This window comes from Lipotes vexillifer, unplaced genomic scaffold, assembly GCF_000442215.2.
Source record: "Lipotes vexillifer unplaced genomic scaffold, Lipotes_vexillifer_v1.1 scaffold400, whole genome shotgun sequence".
Classification (NCBI taxonomy): domain Eukaryota; kingdom Metazoa; phylum Chordata; class Mammalia; order Artiodactyla; family Lipotidae; genus Lipotes; species Lipotes vexillifer.
Window position 1 is genome coordinate 624,284 of NW_006786594.1, and position 12,584 is coordinate 636,867.

The window sequence follows — 12,584 nt, forward strand, 5'->3', positions numbered from 1 at the left end:
ATAAGCTTAAGAATTTGTAGACAGTCCCCCAAAACTTTGTTCTTTTAAACAGTTGCATGTGCACCTTCTTTCTTTAATACCTAAGGCTCATTTCCATTGTAATTTTCCTTTGGGGAAGAGTGGAGTCGTTATGACAGAGATCAGTCTTTCACACCTGTCCCCCACCCTGAAATCCTGTAAGAGAAGAGGTACAGCCAGATAGATTGCTGAAGTGTGTCTATGGATAAGATTTCAGACTTCAGGGTTTTGTTCTTTTGGTAATACTTTTAAAATGAAGCTTGGGGGAGAATTCTAGTGAGAAATAATTTTCAGAGAAAATTCTAGGAATTGTTGAGTTCCTAGGTACATAACATTTTCCTGGCCATTAGTACCAAAGTAGAATACATTTGCAAGATAGTCTTCTGAGTTTTGGCTTAAATTGCCTAACTTGATTTGAGAGTTACAGATGTCTCTTTTACAGACGAGCTCAATCTGCCTGCAGACATTCCCAGCTACCTGTCTTCCCAAGGAACACTGTCTGAGCCACAGGAAGGCTACAGCAACTCTGAGGCAGGCAGTCATCAGCAACTTATGCCTCCTGCCAATGGATATTTACACAAAGGCGCTGATGGTAATGACTTTTTATTATCTGTGCTTACAATTTCAGCCTACCCTGTTTAGTTTTTTTTTTAAGGGTATAGTTTTCCCCAGTAATCTGAAGGAATATTTTAAAGTAAGCTACTCAGTGAAAACATTTGCCCCATGCAAAATAGGATAAAAATTGACTAAAGTCTTTTTTTTGTGAGTTTTTGAATTTTATTTAATTTTTATACAGCACGTTCTTATTAGTCATCAGTTTTATACACATCAGTGTATACATGTCAGTCCCAATCTCCCAATTCATCACACCACCAACACCATCCCCCACCACTTTGCCCCCTTGGTGTCCATACGTTTCTTCTCTACATCTGTCTCAATTTCTGCCCTGAAAACCAGTTCATCTGTACCATTTTTCTAGGTTCCACATATATGCGTTAATATACAATATTTGTTTTTCTATTTTTGACTTACTTCACTCTATATGACAGTCTCTAGATCCATCCACGTCTCAACAAATGACCCAATTTCGTTCCTTTTTACGGCCGAGTAATATTCCATTGTATATATGTACCACATCTTCTTTATCCATTCGTCTGTCGATGGGCATTTAGGTTGCTTCCATGACCTGGCTATTGTAAATAGTGCTGCAGTGAACATAGGGGTGCATGTGTCTTTTTGAATTATGGTTTTCTCTGGGTATATGCCCAGTAGTGGGATTGCTGGATCATATGGTAATTCTCTTTTTAGTTTTTTAAGGAACCTCCATACTGTTCTCCATAGTGGCTGTATCAATTTACATTCCCACCAACACTGCAAGAGGGTTCCCTTTGCTCCACACCCTCTCCAGCATTTGTTGTTTGTAGATTTTCTGAAAATGCCCATTCTAACTGGTGTGAGGTGATACCTCATTGTAGTTTTGATTTGCATTTCTCTAATAATTAGTGATGTTGAGCAGCTTTTCATGTGCTTCTTGGCCATCTGTATGGCTTCTTTGGAGAAATGTCAATTTAGATCTTCTGCCCATTTTTGGAAAGGGTTGTTTTTTTTTAATATTGAGCTGCATGAGCTGTTTATGTATTTTGGAGATTAATCCTTGGTCCGTTGATTCGTTTGCAAATATTTTCTCCCATTCTGAAGGTTGTCTTTTCGTCTTGTTTATGGTTTCCTTTGCTGTGCAACAGCTTTGAAGTTTCATTAGGTCCCATTTGTTTATTTTTGTTTTTATTTCCATTTCTCTAGGAGGTGGGTCAAAAAAGATCTTGCTGTGATTTATGTCAAAGAGTGTCCTTCCTATGTTTTCCTCTAAGAGTTTTATAGTGTCTGGTCTTACATTTAGGTCTCTAATCCATTTTGAGTTTATTTTTGTGTATGGTGTTAGGGAGTGTTCTAATTTCATTCTTTTACATGTAGCTGTCCAGTTTTCCCAGCACCACTTACTGAAGACACTGTCTTTTCTCCATTGTATATCCCTGCCTCCATTGTCATAGATTAGCAGACCATCGGTGTGTGGGTTTATCTCTGGGCTTTCTATCTTGTTCCATTGATCTATATTTCTGTTTTTGTGCCAGTACCATATTGTCTTGATTACTGTAGCTTTGTAGTATAGTCTGAAGTCAGGGAGTCTGATTCCTCCCACTCCGCTTTTTTCCCTCAAGACTGCTTTGGCTATTCGGGGTCTTTAGTGTCTCCGTACAAATTTTAAGATTTTTTGTTCTAGCTCTGTAAAATATGCCATTGGTGATTTGATAGGGATTGCATTGAATCTGTAGATTGCTTTGGGTAGTATAGTCATTTTCACAATTTTGATTCTTCCAATCCAAGAACATGGTATATCTCTCCATCTGTTGGTATCATCTTTAATTTCTTTCATCAGTGTCTTATAGTTTTCTGCCTACAGGTCTTCTGTCTCCCTAGGTAGGTTTATTCCTAGGTATTTTATTCTTTTTGTTGCAGTAGTAAATGGGAGTGTTTCCTTAATTTCTCTTTCAGATTTTTCATCATCAGAGTATAGGAATGCAAGAGATTTCTGTGCGTTAATTTTGTATCCTACAACTTTACCAGATTCATTGATTAGCTCTAGTAGTTTTCTGGTGGCATCTTTAGGATTCTCTGTATAGTGTCATGTCATCTGCAAACAGTGACAGTTTTACTTCTTCTTTTCCAATTTGTATTCCTTTTATTTCTTTTTCTTCTCTGATTGCTGTGGCTAGGACTCCCAAAACTATGTCAAATAAGAGTGGTGAGAGTGGACATCCTTCTCTCGTTCCTGATCTTAGAGGAAATGCTTTCAGTTTTTCACCATTGAGAATGGTGTTTGCTGTGGGTTTGTCATATATGGCCTTTATTATGTTGAGGTGGGTTCCTTCTATGCCCACTTTCTGGAGGGTTTTTATCATAAATGGGTGTTCAATTTTGTCAAAAGCTTTTTCTGTATCTATTGAGAAGATCATATTAACAAACTGAAGATCATCTTCAGTTTGTTAATATGGTGTATCACATTGATTGTTTGCGTATATTGAAGAATCCTTGCATCCTTGGGATAAATCCCACTTGATCATGGTGTATGATCCTTTTAATGTGTTGTTGGATTCTGTTTGCTAATATTTTGTTGAGGATTTTTGCATCTGTATTCATCAGTGATATTGGTCTGTAATTTTATTTTTTTGTAGTATCTTTGTCTGGTTTTGGTATCAGGGTGATGGTAGCCTCATAGAATGAGCTTGGGAGTTTCCCTTCCTCTGCAATTTTTTGGAAGAGTTTGAGAAAGATGGGTATTAGCTCTTCTCTAAACGTTTGATAGAATTCACCTGTGAAGCCATCTGGTCCTGGACTTTTGTTTGTTGGAAGGTTTTTAATCACAGTTTCAATTTCATTACTTGTGATTGGTCTGTTCATAGTTTCTGTTTCTACCTGGGTCAGCCTTGGAAGGTTATGCCTTTCTAAGAATTTGTCCATTTCTTCCAGGTTGTCCGTTTCATTGGCATAGGGTTGCTTATAGTAGTCTCAGGATGCTTTGTGTTTCTGCAGTGTCGTAACTTCCCCTTTTTCATTTTATTGATTTGAGTCCTCTCCCTGTTTTTCTTGATGTGTCTGGCTAATGGTTTATCAATTTTGTTTATCTTCTCAAAGAACCAGCTTTTAGTGTTATTGCTCTTTGCTTTTGATTTTTTGTTCTATTTCATTTATTTCTGCTCTGATATTTATGATTTCTTTCCTTCTGTTAACTTTGGGTTTTGTTTGTTCTTCTTTCTCTAGTTCCCTTAGGTGTAACGTTAGATTGTTTGAGATTTTGCTTGTTTCTTGAGGTAGGCTTGTATTGCTGTAAACTTCCCTCTTAGAACTGCTTTTGCTGCATCCCATAGGCTTTGGATCGTCGTGTTTTCATTGTCATTTGTCTCTAGGTATTTTTTGATTTCCTCTTTGATTTCTTCAGTGATCTCTTGGTAATTTAGTAACGTATTGTTTAGCCTCCATGTGTTTGTGTTTTTTATGTTTTTTTTCCCTGTAATTGATTTCTAATCCCATAGTGTTGTGATCAGAAAAGATGCTTGATATGATTTCAATTTTCTTAAATTTACTGAGGCTTGATTTGTGACCCAAGATGTGATCTATCCTGGAGAATGTTCCATGCTGACTTGAGAAGAAAGTGTAATCTGCTGTTTTTGGATGGAATGTCCTATAAATATCAATTAAATGTATCTGGTCTATTGTGTCATTTAAAGCTTCTGTTTCCTTATTAATTTTCTGTTTGGATGATCTGTCCATTGGTGTAAGTGAGGTATTAAGGTCCCCCACGATTGTTGTGTTACTGTTGATTTCCTCTTTTAAAGCTGTTAGCAGTTGCCTTATGTATTGAGGTGCTCCTATGTTGGGTGCATATATATTTATAATTGTTATATCTTCTTCTTGGATTGATCCCTTGATAATTATGTAGTGTCCTTCCTTGTCTCTTGTAACATTCTTTATTTTAAAGTCTATTTTATCTGATATGAGTATTGCTACTCCAGCTTTCTTTTGATTTCCATTTGCATGGAAGCCTGTTTGTTTTGGTTGGAGCATTTAATCCTTTCACGTTTCAGGTAATTATCAATATGTATGTTACTATGACCATTTTCTTAATTGTTTTGGGTTTGTTTTTGTAGGTCCTTTTCTTCTCTTGTGTTTCGTAGTTAGAGAAGTTCCTTTAGCATTTGTTGTAGAGCTGGTTTGGTGGTGCTGAGTTTTCTTAGCTTTTGCTTGTCTGTAAAGCTTTTGATTTCTTCGTCAAATCTGAATGAGATCCTTGCTGGGTAGAGTAATCTTGGTTGTGTAGGTTCTTCCCTTTCATCACTTTAAGTATATCATGCCACTGCCTTCTGGCTTGTAGAGTTTCTGCTGAGAAATCAGCTGTTAACCTTATGGGGGGGTTCCGTTGTATGTAATTTTTCATTTTTCTTTTGCTGCTTTCAGTATTTTTTCTTTGTCTTTAATTTTTGTCAGTTTGATTATTATGTGTCTCGGCGTGTTTCTCCTTGGGTTTATCCTGTATGGGACTCTCTGCGCTTCCTGGACTTGGGTGGCTATTTCCTTTCCCATGTTAGGGAAGTTTTTGACTATCATCTGTTCACATATTTTCTTGGGTCCTTTCTCTCTCTCTTCTCCTTCTGGGACTCCTATAATGCGACTGTGGCTCCATTTAATGTTGTCCCAGAGGTCTCTTAGGCTGTCTTCATTTCTTTTCATTTTTTTTCCTTTATTCTGTTCCACAGCAGTGAATTCCTCCATTCTGTCTTCCAGGTCTCTTATCTGTTCTTCTGCCTCAGTTATTCTGCTATTGATTCCTTCTAGTGTATTTTTCATTTCAGTTATTGTATTGTTCTTCTCTGTTCTTTAATTCTTCTAGGTTTTTGTTAAACATTTCTTGCATCTTCTCGATCTTTGCCTCCATTCTTTTCCCGAGGTCCTGGATCATGTTTACTATCATTATTCTGAATTCTTTTTCTGGAAGGTTGCCTATCTCCACTTCATTTAGTTGTTTTTCTGGGGTTTTATCTTGTTCCTTGATCTGGTACATAGCCCTCTGCCTTTTCATCTTGTCTATTTTTCTGTGAATGTGGTTTTTGTTCCATAGGCTGCAGGATTGTAGTTGTTCTTGCTTCTGCTGTCTGTCCTCTGGTGGATGAGGCCATCTAAGAGGCTTGTGCAAGTTTTACTGATGGGAGGGACTGGTGGTGGGTAGAGCTGGCTGTTGCTCTGGTGGGCAGAGCTCAGTAAAACTTCAGTCCGCTTGAGTGCTGATGGGTGGGGCTGGATTCCCTCCCTTTTGGTTGTTTGGCCTGAGGCGACCCAACACTGGAAACTGCAGGCTGTTTGGTGGGGCTGATGGGGGACTCTGGGAGGGCTCACCCCACGGAGTGCTTCCCAGAACTTCTGCTGCCAGTGTCCTTGTCCCTTGGTGAGCCACAGCTGCCCCCTGCCTCTGCAGGAGACCCTCCAACACTAGCAGGTAGCTCTGGTTCAGTCTCCCTGGGGTCACTCCTCCTTCCCCTGCGTCCCGATGCGCACAGTACTTGTGTGTGCCCTCCAAGAGTGGAGTCTCTGTGTTCCCCAGTCCTGTCAGAGTCCTGCAGTCAAATCCCGCTAGACCTCAAAGTCTGATTCTCTAGGAATTCCTCCTCCCGTTGCTGGACCCCCAGGTTCAGAAGCCTGACCTGGGGCTCAGAACCTTCACTCCAGTGGGTGGACTTCAGTGGTATAAGTGTTCTCCAATTTGTGCGTCACTCACCCAGCCTTATGGGATTTGATTTTATTGTGATTACACCCCTCCTACCGTCTCACTGTGGCTTCTCCTTTGTCTTTGAATGTGGGGTGTCTTTTTTGGTGAGTTCCTGTGTCTTCCTGTTGATGATTGTTCAACAGTTAGTTATGATTCTGGTGTGAGAGGGAGTGAGAGCACGTTCTTGTACTCCGTCATCTTGGTTCAGGCTCTAAAGTCTTAACAGAGGAGAAAATCTTCTGACAGAAAGGAGTAACACATCCTTAAACAAGGGATTGGAGAACACAGCAGAGGCTCCCAAACCAAAGTATTGTTGTAGGAAGGAGGTGCTCTAGAAACTTTCTTCAGGTGTCTTTTATCCTTTTCAGGCATGAGCGCCCTTCAGACCATATCCAGGGGAGGTTGTATCTCCTGCTGACAGGTAGATATTCACTAAGGTTTAAAGGGCATTGATGATTCTCAGCTTATATTGGAGAACATCAGAGAGATATAAAATAGTTAAGTGAACCTGACTTCTCAACACTACTTTTCCCGACTCTACTCTTCCCATAGGGAGTGACAGAACACAGGGAAGTGAATTAAGGGGTAGAATTCGGTTTGACTCCCAGTTCCTCTTTCCAGCCATGTGGTCACCAACAAGTTACTTAAAAGCTGAGCTTTAATCTCCTCATTTTAAAAATAAAGAAACAATATTTTATAGAGCATTTCTCTCATGATTCTTAAATATTCTTGCCACAAATCTTTGTATTACTTCAAGTACTATACACATAGAAGCTCTATTGCATTATTTTGGCTTTCCATGGAAAGGGGGGTATTTCTGGCTTTTTTTTTTTTTTTTTTTCTTTTTGGCCATACCGTGCGGCTTGTGAGATCTTAGTTCTCCGGCCAGGATGGCCTCTAGGTGCGCAGGCTTCATTAGTTGTGGCACGCGGGCTCAGTAGTTTTGGCACATGAGCTCTAGAGTGCAGGCTCAGTAGTTGTGGCACATGGGCTTAGTTGCTCCGCAGCATGTGGGATCTTCCGGACCAGGGCTCGAACCCGTGTCCCCTGCATTGGCAGGCAGATTCTTAACCACTGCGCCACAAGGGAAGTGCCCCTCTAGCTTTTTAAAGAATACTTAAAAGCCTCTACTTTTTGAAATTTGTAGGAAATAACACTGCTTTCTGGGTTAAACTTAATTACTTCCTGTTCTTTTCCAGTTCTAACATTCTGTTGCTTGAACATGAATAAGTAAGTCTCTATTTCTCACTTTCCTCTTTTTTTATCATTCAGTTTTCAAAGCACATAATTGTCCAGGGAGCTCATTATTAAACTTTTACTTCTGCCAAACACACACTTGTCAGGAGGACTCTTGACCGTCAGAGGCTTTCTCTAGGGGTCCTTTTAGCAATTAGTGTTGCTTAACCTCTTGACTTAACAATAGTTATGTGGGCTTTTGTGAAATAAAGTCATCAAAACCCCTCATTCTCTGCTTTAGTTTGCTTAAGCCAAACATGTGTTTTGTAGCACAGTGCCAGCCTTATCTTGGCTCCCTTGATTTGCACATGACCTTATCCAAGCTGGACAGAGAAGGCTTAATGTACTACTCAAGAGCATGGGTGCTGGAGCCAGAGGGCCTGAGTTTAAATTGCAGCTCTTCACTCGGGCAGTATGTCTTTGGGCCTTACCTGACCTCTCTGTGTTGTAGTTACTCTGTCTGTAAAATAGGGATAATAATAATACTTACCTCTTAGGGATGTTATACAGATTAAATTAGTTAGTTCACAGAAAGACCTTGAAACTTCATCTGGTTTATAATGCAAGTTTTGGACAAATGCCAGATATGATGACAACTGTTAGAGAAAACCAATAGTTGGCAAAACTGATTCCTTAACTGAAGGATGTTTGGGTTCTTTCCCGTGTTGTCATTAGGTGGCACTGGCACCAGGGTTATCTGCTCGGATTGTTATGACAATGCTAACATCTACTCCCGGACCCGAGAATACTGTCCATACACCTATATTGCTGAAGAGGATGTTCTAGATCAGACACTGTCCAGCCTTATGGTCCAGGTGCCCAAAGAGACTTATTTGGCACATCTTCCCCAAGATGCCACCACCCTGGAGAGCCTGGTATCAGCAGCAGATAGAGAGATGTCTGCCTTTCCCACCAACCATGAGAGGATAAATGAGAAGAAACTTTCCTCCACACAGAAGAACAGTGGTAAAGGGCACAGTGTTTTTTGTTATTTTGGTTTGTTTTCACTTTCACCTACTTGAGTTTTCCTTCTGTCATATAGGTAGCACTCTCATTTGACAGAAGCAAACAGGTTGGTATAATGGAGTAATTAGCTACTATTAATTGGTATAAACTAGAGCCAAAGATTTTTAGAGATTAGATTTAGAAAGAAGTCTGGATCTGTAGGATGAAAACAGCTTTTGTGGGAGTAGCAAGATCTTACTTCTAAAGATTCAGAAGCCATGTAGAAAAAGTTTCTATAAAGAAGTTTCATACAGGCACTACTTTTTTCTTCCATGTTTATTTAAAGAATGGAGACTTGAAATGCTAAGGATATAATGATTTGGGCATAATTTGATGAAGATTTTCACTGAGATTTAAAAATGTTTTATTTGGTTGCTGTTCTATCAGGTAAACGTTGAATGTCAGTATCACTTGGCAGGTATTTGCTTTCATCTGTGAAGTATTACAGTCAGGGCCATAATTGGGAAAGCAGTTTGGGGATAGTAGCCCAGGAAAAGAAACACATGTTATATTGTGCCGACGAAGCATTTGGAGCAACCCAGTCTATAAAGCAAAGCAAAACAAAACAAAACTCTTTCTAGACCATGAAGGGCACTACTGAGCATGTCTTCCTGTCCATCCAGGCTTTTTATCCACTGTCACCCTCCTGTCAGCCTGAAATGAAAGAGCACTGGAAATAGGGTGGGGCTTTGCACCGCAGGTTTACAGTGGAAGACATTGTATAGTGGTGCTTCCAGGGATGGTTCTGGCTGGAGTGAATGAAATGACATGGACTTTTAAGGTGTGCTCTGTTGTTCTTAGTTAAGAGACCACCTCTAAAGTTTTCTAAAGAGGGTACAGGTCAGAGAAAAATATCCTGTTATTGAAGTTAGTCTCTTGTCTTTAAAATTCTGTGTCCATGAAAGAAAGGCACCAACACTAAATCCATTTCCCCGTGTCCTAGAAGAGATATACACACACAAAGTAACTTATGTAGAACTAAAAATGCAGTATCTTTCCCCGACTTTAGGGATGTGTCTTAATTGTTAATCTGGTCTGTAAGTGAGGAAATCAGCAAATGAGAGTGCTTTGGTGCATTGCCTGTTCCTTAGCTAGGGTTCTCTAGCTCCTTGCTACTCAAAGTGTGGTCTGTCAGCATCAGAATTACCTAGGAGCTTGTTAGAAATGCAGAGCATGGGTCCCACCCCAGACCTAGTGAACCAGAGTCTATATTTTAACACAATCTCCAGGTTATTTGTGTGCATATTAAAGCTTGAGAAACCCTGCTCCAGCTTACTTTGCACATGGATTTTATTTTTATTTCTGAGTGTTTGTTTCTAGAATGTTTGGCTAGCTTTTTCCAAACTATATCCCCATGAAGTTAATATAACTTTCAGTTCTGGGGAAGGAGCCCACCACTGCAGTAAATAATAATGAGAAATGCATATTTTTGAAGCCAAAGTACAGATAACCTGATTTAAAATACCAGCTTTTGGTTATTATTTTGTTGTTAGAGTTATTGGCTTGCTAGAAGCTGGAGGGGAATGGTTGTTTATTTTTAAAATGATTTTTTAAAATAAAATAATTTATTGTATCTATTTTATTTTTGGCTGCTTTGGGTCTTTGTTGCTGCTTGCAGGTTTTCTCTAGTTGCGGCGAGCAGGGGGCCACTCTTCGTTGTGGTGCGCCAGCTTCTCATTGCGGTGGCTTCTCTCGTTGCAGAGCATGGGCTCTAGGCATGTGGGCTTCGGTAGTTGTGGCACGTGGGCTCTAGAGCGCAGGCTCAGTAGTTGTGGCGCACGGGCTTAGTTGCTCCGTGGCATGTGGGATCTTACTGGACCAGGGCTCAAACCCATGTCCCCTGCACTGGCAGGCGGATTCTTAACCACTGCGCCACCAGGGAAGCCCAAAATGATTTTTTTTAAGATAGGCATTTAATTATTATTTAAAGATACAATGACTGCACTGAATCAATAATTTTTACCTATGTATTGTGCAACTTTCATTACTATATGGATACTAATTCTCTTCTAGTCTGTTTCCATGTGTCTAAAGAGTTTTAAGTTTTATAGCAGTAGAAACACCAGTAATAGGTGAAAGCAGATGACACATAGCATGGTTTCAGTAATTAATTGGTAAAGTTGTTGAGTAGAAGGGTTTGAAAGACCATGGTTTCAGTTTTTGTTTTGTTTTGTTTTGTTTTTGTTTTTGCTAAGAAAATGGCAAGTATACATTTTATCTTAACATCCTTATTCAGGAATACTGGGTTATTTCTTATTATTTCTTTGAAGACTTGGGTAGAAGAAAACTAAGTTTTAGAAAATTAATTTTAAACTTCCATTCACCACTGATAATTATTACTGTCTCTTGTTCTCAGAACCCTTGCAGCGGCCTCTGTGGAACATAAGCAAAGAACCAGGTATGCCTCATCCTCCTTTATCGCAACAGTCAGTCTTTGAGTCACCACAACTCCATCAAAACGAGGGCCTGGCAGAGAGTGATCCAGACTGTTCCACTTCCCCCATGCCCTGTCACAGGTTACACGACCACACTTTTGATTTTAGCAGGACTCGGAACATTCAAGATGGCAGTGAGGGCACATGAAACTCACTCCAGAATGAAATCTGGGCAGACTCAAATTAGTTGATTTTGTATTTACTACCTCAGAGTTCGGAAGAAACCCCAAAGTCAGCATTTGTTTTGCTCTTTGTCTACAATTACATCTGACCACATCAAGGGGGGCCAGACATTTGTTTGGGCTTATACTTGATGAAGAAAGGGTAATGGCTGACAGAAATGGGTACATCTAATAGAAAATGTGCAACACAGGCAGAGGAAGATAGAGAACAGAGTGCTGTCTTATGGTTCTACTGGGATGTGCCTAAGTGCTCATGGCCTGTTAGGGAGAGTCTCATTGCTGCTTAACACCCTGGATTGTCTCAACCTACAGAATGATCCTGAGTAAACAACGCTGTTCTATTTTGCCTTCCAAGGAACAAAAATAACTTTGGAGCCCCCCGGGAAGTGTGCCGGGGATTCTGCAGTGGTTTTAATCCTATAGTTGAGAGTGGGGCTTTGATATTCAAGGTCTTCGACAAGAATCCCAGACTTGACCAACTATTACTAGGTCGAGCGTTTTGTATTCTTGTGAATCTCTCTCTTTCTCTCTCTCTCTCTTTTTTTTTTTTTGGTCCCTATTGCCCAGGGATCTCACTATATATATATGTGCATTTATAAATAATTTTCGTATTCATTGGTCATATATGTTGCAATGTAAATATTTTTGATATGCCAAAATTATATATAATATTCAGTTATAATATTGACAGCTGCTTCTCAGACCACAGATTTTGTACAACTTGGTTTAGTGAATCCAAAGACTTTGTTTAAAGTTTTAAATATGTATTTGTTAAGAAGTATAAGTATAGAAGCAGGGTACCTAGTGATTGCATACACACAAACACAATCTTGGTGTAATTAACCACTTTCTTTATGCCTAAAGATTTGTACAGCTAATCATTTGTGATCTGTTTACAAGTGCCAGGTAATATAATCTTTCAAGCATAAAAAGGCTTTTTCAAAAGACTAGCAGTCTTGTCATTGTCATATGTACATAAAGGAAAACTTGTTTGGGGAATATCTTCCTTCAGCAAAGTACTTAGTTGATGAGGAAACCAAAGATTGCTTTTTTTTTCTGTGTGTGTGTGTGTGTGTGTGTGTGTGTGTGTGTGTTTGTTTTTTAAAATAATATCTCTTCTACCAATGCACAGTATGTCTTAAGAAGGGAAGACTGCTTTTGGGAATAGGAGAATGTGCAGAAATTCTTATACTGTAAAGCTTTAGAGTGGTCCTTGTTTTGTACAAGTGATTTTTTTTTTTTTTTTTTTTTGCGGTACGCGGGCCTCTCACTGTTGTGGCCTCTCCTGCTGCGGAGCACAGGCTCCGGATGCGCAGGCTCAGCGGCCATGGCCCACGGGCCCAGCCGCTCCGCGGCATGTGGGACCTTCCCGGACTGGGGCATGAACCCGTG

The 12,584-nt window shown here is 39.8% G+C and overlaps 1 protein-coding gene across 1 annotated transcript in view; it reads left to right on the top strand.

Moving 5' to 3' along the window:
* The window catches only part of LRIG2 (leucine rich repeats and immunoglobulin like domains 2), a 61,701-nt gene extending 50,065 nt beyond the window's left edge, over window positions 1–11,636 (top strand). The window contains exons 16-18 of the mRNA XM_007459047.1: window positions 461–610; window positions 8,246–8,536; window positions 10,932–11,636. Coding sequence (XP_007459109.1) covers window positions 461–610; window positions 8,246–8,536; window positions 10,932–11,158 — 668 coding nt within the window. The 3' untranslated portion in view covers window positions 11,159–11,636. The remainder of the gene's footprint in view (window positions 1–460; window positions 611–8,245; window positions 8,537–10,931) is intronic.
* The last annotated feature ends 948 nt before the right edge of the window (window positions 11,637–12,584 follow it).